Raw genomic sequence first — 13140 nt, forward strand, 5'->3', positions numbered from 1 at the left:
ACAGACATGCTGATCAGGCTAACTGAAAGTAGCTATTCAGCCCTAGCCCAAACAATAGGCCTAATCAAGACCCAACGATAGGGAATTTAGAAATCAATGGGCCTCTTCACCATAGGGGCGTGACTAACCATCCCCACCCAGTCCTCAAATAGGCCACGCTCAGCTTTTTAGTGCAGAGCAACTTCCCGGAGTCTTCACGGAGACTTCAGGGTTGTCTACCGCTGACGAAGCTTCTGTGAGAGAAGCGAAACGTCCTTTTTTGTTTTTTACCCACAGGTACAGATGACGACTGACAGAACCCTTTCTACGATGGAACTTTCCTGTACGACTGAGAGCCTCCACAAGCACATGTTCAGTTGCTATTTGATTGCTCACACCTTTGCATTCCTGCAACCCTTGTGAGCATCAGCGGATTAGAAAATGGTTGAATGAATGGACACTTCTGCATTGACACAAAATGTAAAAATGAGACAAATACAAAATATATGCCCGAGACTTTCATTTGGTCCACTTTTATTGATATGTGCTGTATTGATTCCAAGAAATATAAAAGTGTAAAAAGACATCAAGCCCCGGTGTCCCCCTAACTCATCTCTGTGTCACAACCGAGATGAAGAAAACGTATTTCTCAAGCTAACCTAAGTGGTTCAAGGTTTCTAGGAGAAAAATGTTAATGCTGAATTATGAATCAAGTTGTAAAAATAGCACACGCTTGGAAGTGTCTCCTGAAATATTTAAATATTCAGTCCACTGGTTGCTGTTGTTGCACTCAATCTTGTTCACTTTTTTTTTTTTCACTTCACACCTGTAAATCAGCGTGTAACTGGAAGGAAGACAAATAAAACCAGACAATATCACATGCTACCAAAAACTACTTTCACTTGGATTTCTGTACAATACATAGCACATTACTGTGAAAAAGCCACCATTAAAGTTGCCATATTAACAATGCTACCGTGTATTCCATCCATCCATTTTCTCTCGTGTCTATCCTGTTCCATTCCTCGTCGAGCTAAAGCTCATCCTAACTCACATCTGACAAAAGAGAGATTACACAATGGACTGATAGTCAGTCAATTACAGGTCATCCATCGAGACAGAAAACCATGTACTCTTACATTCATGCACCGAATTTTCTGCACTATAAGGCACACCTTCAATGAATGACCTATTTTGAAACTGTTCATCATATATAGGGCACACTGCATTATAAGACGCATAGAATAAAAGCTACAATAGTGGCTGCGGTTGCATTCTGGATCCACCAGATGGAGCTACGCTAAATGGAATGCAATACAATACAATACAGCTTTATTCACATATCTAGAGTAGGGGTGCCCAATACGTCTATTGTGATCGACTGGTATCTCGCGGGCTTGTCCCAAGTCAATCGCGAGGGGTGTAGAAGGAACCCCCCCCCCCAACCCAAAACGTTTGTGTCTGTGTGCACTTCACCTTTAGCATCCTATCAGTCTCACTTTCACAAAAAGTATTTAAAAAAATAAAATAAGAAAAATAAAGCAGGTCACATTTAACCTATGGTGGAAGTTTTTAGCGGTCAGCAGTCTGCAATTGCAGCTTATGATCAGAGCTGTTGCGCTATGTCTTTTATTGTTATTATTATTCTCATTAAAAGTTTGTTTCATGAACAATGCACCTAGGGCACTGGCAAAGAATGGGCATCTGGAGTGCCGAGAGAAGCATTTTAAAACAGTACACGTGAGCTTAACACGCTGCAAAAGTGCATCCCATGCCTCCACGTCAGGTCTCAAAGAAGGAAGGCAGTGATTTGCTTTTCACAAACCCACAAACTCTCGTGGCTACTTAATTTTTCCGTTTTGTTCATCTTAGGGGCCATTATGGCTGTTGCTCACCATGGCATGCGTGTGTAAGTGTGTGCGTATGGACGTGTGCAGTTGATCGCGGGAGGTTGGTTGATCGAAAAGTAGATCTTCGGTCAAAAAAGGTTGGGCACACCTGATATCGAGCCTTACCAACCTCTGCAGCTGTAATTAATTATGCTCACAGTCAAAATATTGTCCACTGAGTAATTATCTTTTCACTAATTTCACTGTATTTGCCTTATATTTCTTGCATATAACATTAGAAATATGATACTGCTTACTAACAGTCATTGTATAGTTTTGTATTGTATTCCTTTGCTTAAGTCAATCAGAAACACAGGAGCACTCTTAATAAAGGCAACACAGGTAGAGAAAAAGCCAAGTAACATGGGCATTCCATGCTATCGTCCTGGTGAATGTCTAGAAACATATCGGACCACCGTAAGACGCACTATTAAAAAAAAAAAAAAAAAAAAAAAAAATCACATACTTACCACACTGTACTGTCAATATTTACTGTAAATGCCCAACGAATATATGAAAACTGCATCTACATTCTTGTATTAATTTAAGGCAACTGTCTATCGCCAAGACTGTTGCGATTTACATGAAGATCAGCTCAAACGTGTACCGATCAATGTTCCAAATCAAAGCAATTTCAAAAGGAGAGAGAAAGATAGTGAGCGGAGCATTCAAATGCTCCCAGACGTCAGCGGCATTAACTATTAGTGAGTGGACTGGCGAGACTATTTTTCTACCTTGGCTCCCATCTCATTCTTTGCGTGGTCGGGGGTAGTGATGGGTTAGATTAGAAGTTGCTAAATTTACGTGTCCCAATTGACCATCATAAAATAAAATAACTGATTTTGAACTCCATTATATTACTACAGTCAAACCTCGGTTTTCGAACGTCTCGGTTCTCAACCAATTCGGTTTTCGACCAAAAATTTCGTGTTTTTTATGCCTCGGATGACGAACAAATTTCTGTTCACGAATGAACTGAGCGCACTTGAATGCACCATTTGACACCTCTCGCCTTCCTTACACGAGGAAGTGATGCTTCCTCTTGTTGCTTTCCATTGTGAGCAGACGTGTTCAGTAAACATTTTTATCTTAAAAAGAGCGTGGTTTCGGTTTTCGAACAATTTCGGTTTTCGAACAGCCTTCTGGAACGGATTATGGATGAAAACCGAGGTTTGACTGTACTTAGGTGATTTTTTTAAAAAAACAATTGGGATGGAAAGCACATTATGCAACACCTTTTGATCATTACAGCCAGTGACATTTGTTCTGTTGCAAAAAGAGTGCAGTGTCTAAACCAGATCGACGTTACTGTCAAACAACTGGTTTTATAGTGACATAACACTGACATCACTGTAATGCCTTTGTTTTTAGACATTTTATAGGATCAAATTCCTTTTTAGATGCAAAATAGGCATTCTTTTCCAAATCTTTATTTTACTATAAAATAAATAACATCTTTGGGCGGTCCGGTGCTTGACTGGTTAGCGCGTAGGTCTCACAGTGCAGAGGTACAGCGTTCGATTCCAGCTCCGGCCTTCCTGTGTGGAGTTTGCATGTTCTCTCCATGCCTGTGTGGGTTTTCTCCAGGTATTCCGAGTTCCTCCCACATTCCAAAAACATACATGGTAACTTGTCCCTCGGTGTGAGTGTGAGTGCGAATGGTTGCTCGGCTATGTGTGCCCTGCAATTGACTGCCAACCAATTCAGGGTGTCCCCCGCCTCCTGCCCGAAGTCAGCAGGGATAGGCTCCAGCATGCCCTGCGACCCTTGTGAGGAAAAGCGGATCAGAAAATGGATGGATGGATCTGTCGATGATGTTGCACAGCAGGAACACTGAATTGAACCAGAATAATTTAACCCAGCACAAAAAGTTTAGCTTTCACCGGGGGTGTCAACCTTTTTTGGTCCAAGATCTACTTTTCAAGCAGCGACCCTCCAATCAAGCATTTTTTTTTTTTTTGTCGACTGGAGTGGGGTGGGGGAGGGGGAGTTGTGGCGGCCACCCAACTCAGGGATGAAACCCCTGCTCCCACCACGTCTCCATCACCACAACTCAGCACTGTATATGAAGGGACAGGAAGTGAGGTTTGACGTACAAAGGTACTTTTTTTCTCTTTTAAAAAATTGCAGATGTGAGGTTGATAGGGTGAACAAGCTGTAGTGCGTATATATATTTTAATAAGACACATACAACACACACCTCAAAAAATCCCACCCCCAACACCTATCACAGTGGCAGTCCTCGGTCTACAAGCTGACAGCGATTGACTGGTGGGGCACATGTGGCTTAAACCATACTGTAAGTTCGTGACAATGGCTTTTATTTACTTGGGCCAAACTGGCAATCACAAATTCTCCTTCTCTCTGAACTGAGTGCTCAACTTATCAGAAAAGAGTCACAACTGTCTTTGTTATAAAAGCACTCTTATTTATCTGATTTGTGTACGCTGTAGTTTAAGGCAAACATTTTACTTTTGCTCTAGGGTAGTTAGAAAGCCTATGTTGTTTTCTACGCAATTATGGATACATTTAATGCCATAGCTGCAGATTATGAACTGAAGGGAGGGAGAAATATAAGTGGAAGTGGGTGGTTGAGTTTGTGTGTGTGTGTGTGTGTGTGTGTGTGTGTGTGTGTGTGTGTGTGTGTGTGTGTGTGTGTGTGTGTGTGTGTGTGTGTGTGTGAGTGTGCCTGCGTGCGGCTGTACAGCCGTGCATGCATGTGCGTTTGTGTGTCTTCTTTCAACAAAGCTCGCTGAGGTTTCTGAGATAGAGTTAGGGGATTATACAGTGCTCGTGATTACTCCACAAGCACTCCCCAGCTGGCTGTGTGAGATCAGAGGTTTTGTATGTTAAAGTGATAGATTTCTGTGTCCATGTGTGTTTGCATGTAAGGGAATTATATGGCAACATTTTAATCAGACACTGTATCAATGATATGTTATTTACCAATTACTAGGTTTTAAAATAATGTTGTTGTTGTCGTTTTTTTTTTTTACTTGATGGTTAGAGGGCTGATAAATAATGTTGGTTGAAGACGACCGGTGAGGATAAGCGGCTCAGATAATGGATGGATGGTAGGATGGATGGTTGAGGAGGGGGAATGTTAATGGTAAAAAAAGAAAGAAACAAACAAAACAAACCAAAAATGAAAGTGAGGGGGCAACAAATGTGACAGAAACACATCCCAAAAATGCACTTTTCAACATAGACCTTGGTAAATCTGACTGACTGTATTTATTAGTAGTTTTACATTGTATTTACTTACCACAAGACAGCCATTGTGTCCTCGTGGGTGATATTTGTGGTTTGAATGTCGGTTCTGACCCTCCGATGCAAAGTTTGCTTCTTGACCCTTTTTTTTGAATGGCTTTTCCTCCAGGTACACGGCTGACTGCCACATTCCCAAAACCTAATTAAATGAAGCCTCTCAATTTTCTTGACAGACTCGTGGTGAACACGCTTTCATTGCTTTTACCCTTTGATGTGGCTCTTCCTCTCATTGTAAAGTAGAATCCACCAAGCGTTGGGATTGTTCACTAAGGGGGAACAAAAGCTGAAATCAGCCCATTTTGAGGCAGCTTAGTGACGCGTGCAGGTTTGTTTTACCTTATCGATGACGTGTGGATGCAAAGTGTAACTGATCTTTTGTCTACGATTGTGTCTCTACGATTAACTGGCAATAAGACAACGGTACCCCGCCAACCCCCGCCCACCCCCACCCCTTGCCTCCCATCAACTTTTGTCATCAAAAACTTGTGGATGAAAGGTCAAATATAAACGAATGTGGTCTCATACTCAGTGTCGTTTAGATTAGCAGTTGGTGCCCTTCTCTTATGCTATCATCAAGTCAACAAAGATTTGAGTGGTAGAAGATTTTTTTATGAGTAGATGATTACTTGTAGTTGGGTTGTTTAAGAATCAAGCCCAATCAAGACAGGGAGGATAGAACAGAATGTTTGAGAAACTCTTGCCTGCCAGATAAACACAGAAGGGCCATCTGGGAGCTTTAATTCTGCTTGCAGTCTGAAGTTAACATTTTAAATCCTTTAAACAGAAGAGAGAAGCAGATATGTGAACGTCACCATAGCATCATGGCTGAAAAGAAAACACACAAAAATGAGCTTGGCATTTGCTTCATCAAACATCTGTTGGTCTTCAATAAAAGTAATAAAACAAGATTACAGGAGTATGATCTTCGGAATCAGAATCAGATTTATTGGCCAAGTATGTAAAACACACAAAGAATTTACTTTCCCAATTACAAACCGTCCAGAGGAACATAAACAAAACAATGACCAACAGAGGGAGACAAAATGGGAAACCTGGCGGTTTGCTGGTAATCGCCCCAATATTTTAGATATGAAAAGAAAACCATATCATCCCATTTCTGTCGTCTTTCCATCATCTCTTTTTCTCAAGTGTTATTTATAGAGGCTCTGGATTCTGTCTTCCACGGGTCTCTAAAAAACCTTCGGAATGTTCATCTTTTATGGCAAGGAGGCCCCGCCCCCAGAGTTGCAGGACATGTGCAAACCTTTTTTTCCAAGATGGCGCCCAAGTAGGCAGCCGTCAGCAAGTGCCTACAACAAAAAAGCAGGACACTTTGCTTTTTTGTTGTTTTTGTCTTTTGTTTTGTCACATTGTGTTTGTTGTTACGTCGTGTGGACCTGCTGTGGATTGTTTTCAGCATTTTTTTGGCCACGACGTTCGTCAAAGGAGAAGCATTTGTGCTTGGTGGTTGTGCCTTCTCGGCAGCACACGTGTACCGGCACTGATTTTGATTGGGACGAATGTCGGCGCCATCTAACTGTTGTTGCTGGACAGCTAGGGAGCGCTTGTGGTTGTTGCACCTGAAAGGGGCAGCATTTTTCACAGCCCCGCTTTGTTCAGCGGAAAGGTCGGTGCTGTTGGACAGTCTGCGGGTGGATGGATGGATGGCTTGTGGAGCCGACGATGAGAAGAAAAGAGCGTCAGCGCAGAGCGCCGATGCATATGTGGAACTGGGAGTCGCGGCTTGGAATTGAAGCGGATTTACATGGGACAGGAGATGTGAGCCAATCTCTTTTTTCGTCAATGGACGCTACAGATTCTTGTTTGCTTTCAAACTTAGCATTTTCAGCATGATGTCTTTGATCCCCTGGATCTTTGATCCTCTTTCGTCTATAACTGCTTCAAACAACAAAGTGTATGCAGAAAAAGTGGTTAAGATTGCACGACTGTCTGTGTCTTATGTGTTGTGTTGTATTATTTTGTCATTTTATGTTAACTGTTCTTTTGATGGCGGCGCGGGCACCCATGGCCGCTCCTCTCTCTCCTGAGGAAAGACATGTCATCTGTGTTGAATGTTGCACATGTAGCACATTTGAAAATAAAGTTGACTTGAACTTGAACTTGAAAGGGGAGGGTGCAAGCACAATATTTTACCAACAGCTAACAGACTGAAAAATTGCTTTTCAATGTTTTGAGTCAGATTTTTTATTTGTAAATATTTTTATTTGTAAATATTTATATCAGTTGACATTGATATCTCTATCAAAATGACGCTGTAATTTATTAATTTATTTATCTTACAAAAAAGTGCTTTGTGCAGCTTTATGTGCTGTAAGCAGTATAAAAGCATAAGGAAAATGTGTCTCTAAGAACGGCAACAGCTGATACACCGACACCCGCTGACACCGAGCAGTTGACGCCACAATGTTACCATGACAACCGACCGTGAACCCTCTGTTTCTGACAGCTGTTCCCATGGAGCTTGGACTTGGCTGAGCCCTGGGTTCCCACTGGCAGGATAGATAGCTGCCTGCGGTCAAAGGTCATGTTAATGTAGCTACCATTTCAATTCCGTCTAGATAGATTTACATGAGGTTTGCCCAAATTCAAATGTCCAATAATAATTATTTAAATCCAAACCAGATCCCTGAACAGGGTACATATTATAGAAAAAGAAATAAATTTTAATTTCCTTGAATATGAATAGTTTGGTCTCTGGAGTGCCTTCCCACCCATGTGGTGAAATTATACAACCATGGAAATGTTTATATTGAAAGCTGCCCATTTCCCAAAAATGTGAGTGAGAAGCTGATTCAAATATGTTTGGAACACTTTGGCCAATTGACAAAATGCTGCTCCCCACACTGAGTTTCTCTGCCCATGACGTATTTGGTTGCCTGAGTGAAAATCCACTATTTTTGAGCAAAGAATTGGTACTTGTAGGACTGGGACATTAATCAATTTAACCTCTAAATTGTTGTTTCTTTGTCAGTTTTTTTTTTTTGAAGGGGCAGGTATCACAAAAAAATGTGTTTCTTCCCTTTCGTGGTTTCTGTAGCCTTCTGACGCGCACTGTTTTAAAGACGGGGCGGCTAAAAGAGAGAAGCTTCTTTACTAAAGCCTCTATCCCACTCAGAGGCGAACAACTGCAACTGTTGACGAATGTAGAAAAATGCGCATTTCCGTGAGAGTTCATCTGTGTTTGTTCAAGGTCGCAAATGTTCGCAAAACGTTCCACACGTTCGCAAAACGTTCCGCCAGACGTTCGACAACAGTTTTAGTGTTTTTTTCCTTGTCGCAGAGGAATTTTGAACACATTCAAAATTCCTTAGTGGAGTTGGTTTGAGTTTGCAAAATTAGAAACAATGCAACAGTCTAAAACAAACTATGTGTAACGACTGTTGAAATCAAAACGAGTAGCACCAAAGGGAAAACTAGCAGGAAGAAACAAACATTTAATATAATAACTTCCCATTGCTTTGCTTATGACAAGAAAAAAGCCTGCACTGAAAAAAAATTAGATTTTGAATGAAATCCAAATGATGTTATTGTGTGCAACCACCTGATGGAAAAAAAAGTGTAAATTCAACACACCATTTCTTTCAATGTGGTGAAGGGACTCGACATTGTGCCCTCTTTTACGATGTGAAAGCAGTCCTTTATCCACACAGTGATCCACTTCAATGTTGGCGGCAGCTGTTGAGATAAAGTACATCCAATCCAGACTCTAGTTCATCCAAATGGATGACACACTTCACCGGGGTTTGTTCCCGTCAAGTGACAGTGTGACACTTTTTTTCGCTGACTACTTCCGCTGGTGTGACTTCACAATAAAAGTGCCCAGAAATTCCCCAAACCATAGAGCAGCATGAAGTCTGCTTCCCATGGCTGAAGAATTTAGGCTACAAATACCCCTCCATCATCTAAGTGACTCATCAGAGAGGGTTTTCACTGTGAGGGTGACATTGTCATAATGGGCAGTATGGTTCAGTGGTATAGTGGTTGTCCGGATCGAACGCAGAGGTTGTGGGTTCGATCCTCTGCGCTTGGGACCATGTTGTCGTGTCCTTGAGTAAGAAACTGAACTCCTGAAGCCCTACTAAAGAATTAAACTGGGCCAAAGTCTCAGTTGTATTTTTTTGTACGTCATTCATCTATTCCTAAAATATTTGTCACTTTTATTTAGGAGGATGTTTAAAAAGGATCTATGAAGTTTGTCAACTTGATAAAAAGTTCCTCTCCTTTTCTCACAGAACACTGCACCAGCAGTTTGAGAGCTATAAACAGGAGGTGCGTCGCATCGGGGCGGAGACACGGCGTCAGCAGACCCAGCAAAAGGATGACGCACCCACCTGCGGCATTTGCCGTAAGACCAAGTTTGCAGATGGCTGCGGTCACTTGTGCTCCTACTGCCAAACCAAATTCTGTGCCCGTTGTGGAGGCCGAGTCTCCCTGCGCTCCAACAATGTGAGAATACTAAACATCTCTTCTGCCACTTTTGACTGCCATTCACATATTCATCATTTCTGCTTTTGCTGCTCGACAACCGTCAATTCATCCTCTGCTGTTTTTGTTTCCTGGTCACACTTTGGTAAACCAAAGCGTGTTGGAAGAATGTCTTGGGACCACTCCAATTGGCCCTTAAGCCTGTATGCCACTGAGGGCCGAAAGTTTGTGAATGTTGTCGGAGTTAGCGGATGTTGAGTTCTCATCATCGATCCTTCTCAGTCGCAAATATTCACCAAATGTTTGCCAACATTTTTGATGGTTTTGTTATGTTCTAAGGAAACTTGAACATTTTCATACACTCACAAACGTTGGCCCCTCATTGGGGTACCGGCTTTAGACTACCGTATTTTCACGACTATAAGGCGCCATTAAAAGTCTTAAATTTTCTCCAAAATGGACAGGACGCCTTATAATGCGGAGCGTCTAGTGCAGTGTTTTTCAACCTTTTTTGAGCCAGGGCACGTTTTTTACATTGGAAAAATTTTGCGGCACACCACTAACCAAAAATGTGATAAAATGACACTCTGAACAGTGTATTTAATTAAAATATAATTTCTCAATATATTTATACTCAATCAGTGTGAAACCTGGGGCTGTTTAGATCAGGGTTTTTTGGAACTTTTTGACTTTTTTTCATTGAAAAAATCTCGCGGCACACCACTAGCTGAAAATGTGATCCCCCCCCCCCCGCGCTTATTTTACCAACTAACGTGTTATATTGTTACTATAACCGTTTTTAACATTGAAGAATGACGTTATGACAGCTTGAACTGGAATCTAATGAACGCAAAGAAAACAGTATTTTATCATCTTTCATATTTATTGTTTCACCGTCGTCCTGCATTCATGCGTCACAAATTCGCGTGTCTCTCGCCGTAACACAAGGCAATTGGCTAGCTGTTGCTGCTCTCTAGCGGTATGGGAGGGTACTACATGATTATTTTCAGGGCGAAAGACCGCACAGGCATAAAAATTGGATATTTTCCCGCGGCACACCTGACAATGTCTCGCGACACACCAGTGTGCCGCGGCACACCGGTTGAAAAACACTGGTCTAGTGTATGCGCCGAGTTCCAAAGCCTGACTGAGAGCACTTCTGGCCTACACGCTGTTTATAAAGAAAAGGCGGACGTGAGTGACGACATGCATGCGGAAGTCCGCTAATGAGTGAAGGGTGGGCGTGTAAGAGCACGCTAAAGGCACGCTCCTAGCAGGTACCAGTCGCCAATGAGTGAAGGGTAGGCGTGTAAGAGGACGCTAAAGGCACGCCCCTAGCAGGTACCAGTCGCGTGAGTACATTGTAAAATGGCTAAATAAAGTACAACCAAAATCAGTTTTGTTTCCGTTGCCTTTTTAAAAACGTGTTTTTAGCGTGTGTCCGTATGTCTTAGCTGCTACCGTATGCTTTAAGCTAACATACCTGGTTTGTTTTAGTGTGCATGCATGCTACCGTATGCTTCAAGCTAACGTGTTTTTAGCGTGCGTGCATGCATGCCGTATGTTTAATCTTGTTACAGGTACCGAACCCAACCAGTTTCTATGCACATCCACCGAACTCTTAGTGAAAAATAAAAACATGATTCGAGAAGTGTTCCTTCAGTTTTGACGGTGCGAGACTGAAGTTGCTCAACTTGGCATGACAAATCATGCAGATAGGATGCTGAGTCCCTTCATGTTCCGTGATGGATGTGAATCCATGTTGTCCACTTTCTTTTTTTGCTCGACATAGCATGTCTTCAAACATTTTTTTTACTATCACGACAGTCACAAATTGACAACTGAGCAAACGAAATTTCCAGCAGCACTGATTGGACAAGCAATGTAATGTGATCAACTGCAGCCAGTGATGGCGTGTAATAACTAATTGACATGTTGAGTCGGGTGTATCTTAACCTCCATGGCAGAGTCTCAGTCGAATTGTATTGAGTATGTATGAGACTGATTCCCCGAACCCCTTGGGTTCGATTGAACCCATGTTAAAAACCACTGGTCTAAACCAAATCCAGGAGAGTGATGGCTGCAAATTTTGACAAAAACATGTTATTTGGACAGGCGCTTTGGGATACCAATCCAGTTAGTTTTGATGTTTCGCTTTTGAAATTTTCCAATGTAATTTAAGACAGCTAACCAGTTCTTTTGATCAGACTTCTTAACTTCAGAAACAACTGAATATGAAGGGTGTCGCGAAAAACCGATTTGAATCAGAAACGTGGTTTCGATTCAACCAAACTGAATTAAATCATTTTAAAATGTGGCGTCCTTGAAACGTATCACAGCCCATAAATCGAGATTGCATCGTCTTTCAGGAGAGCTGCACACCAGGTACAAATTGGTTTGAATTTGATTAACTTCAATTGTTTGCTCTTTGGAGAGATTTTGCATGTAAATAACCATGACAAAAGCAATAGCCATACCATATTGAATTGAATCGTAACTCCAGTGAATCAAAGCAAACCGAATCATTCCATTTGAAAACGTATCAAGATCCATATCTAGTTGTATTGTATTGGAAAGATGCACACCCCACTGAGTATATTATCTGAAGAAATTCGGCTACACCTCATCACAATGCATAATTTTTGTTGTCTTTTGCATCCACACAACATGTACCGTATTTTCCGCACTATAGGCCGCACCAAAAAGTCTTCCATTTTCTTAAAAGCTCACTGAGCGCCTTAAAATCTGGTGCGTCCTGTGTATGGTCATTACGGTAATATGTCTACCCCAAGATGGCTCCTTGCTGGAGACATGCTTACAATGTTTTAACTTGCTGTTGGTTCAGTGAACTGTGTCGCTGCTTTATTAAATAAGTTTTTGTTGCAGCTCCGAAAAAAGGAGAGCTGTGGTGTTGTTTTTTTAAAACAGTCTCAACAAATGCAGGTACGTCTTTGTCTGTCTCCTTGCCTTCTTCAGTTCGACTCGAGAGGCGTTCAGGACCGCCTCCGAAAAACGTGAACTAACGATTACTTCAGTGAAACTACGAAAATTGATAATAATACATCAAAACTGAAAAAAAGCAAGCGAGGATATCACAAAATAAATTCTACAGGCCCCCCCCCCTACAGAATTGATATTGTGATTTCATCATTTGTGAATACACAACAAAGTAATAAATTACTACTGACATCTGATAGTTCTTTTGGAGCTATGACCAAGGAAATGCCAATGTGTTTTTCGGAGGCGGTCATGAACACCTCTCGAGTTGAACGAAAGAAGAGAAGGCACGGAGACGGACAAAGATGCACCTGTATTTGTTGAAAAAAGGAGAGCTGTGGTTTTATTTTATTTTTTAAATGCAGACTTTATCAGAGATGAAAGTCCTCCGGATTTTCCCGGAATTCCGGGTTTTTCAAATTTTTATGAAAATTTCTCCGGAGAATTGAGGAAAATTTGCATAAAATGAATCCGGATATTAGTTGACAACATTGAACGAAGACGCGTTTGAGTTCGTTGTATTGCTTTCACGAGCATAGCCATATTGAGGCACTAACAC

The 13140-nt window shown here is 41.6% G+C and overlaps 1 protein-coding gene across 15 annotated transcripts in view; it reads left to right on the forward strand.

Annotated features, from left to right (window-relative positions):
• Nucleotides 1-13140, forward strand: part of rims1b (regulating synaptic membrane exocytosis 1b) — a 96283-nt gene that overhangs the window by 13323 nt on the left and 69820 nt on the right. For all 15 annotated transcript variants that reach the window (XM_019879808.1, XM_019879810.1, XM_019879796.1 and 12 more), the window contains exon 2: nucleotides 9392-9605. In XM_019879808.1, the coding sequence (XP_019735367.1) occupies nucleotides 9392-9605 (214 nt within the window). The remainder of the gene's footprint in view (nucleotides 1-9391; nucleotides 9606-13140) is intronic.

The sequence above is a fragment of the Hippocampus comes genome, unplaced genomic scaffold, assembly GCF_001891065.2.
Source record: "Hippocampus comes isolate QL1 unplaced genomic scaffold, H_comes_QL1_v1.1 scaffold158, whole genome shotgun sequence".
NCBI classification, from domain to species: Eukaryota; Metazoa; Chordata; class Actinopteri; order Syngnathiformes; family Syngnathidae; genus Hippocampus; species Hippocampus comes.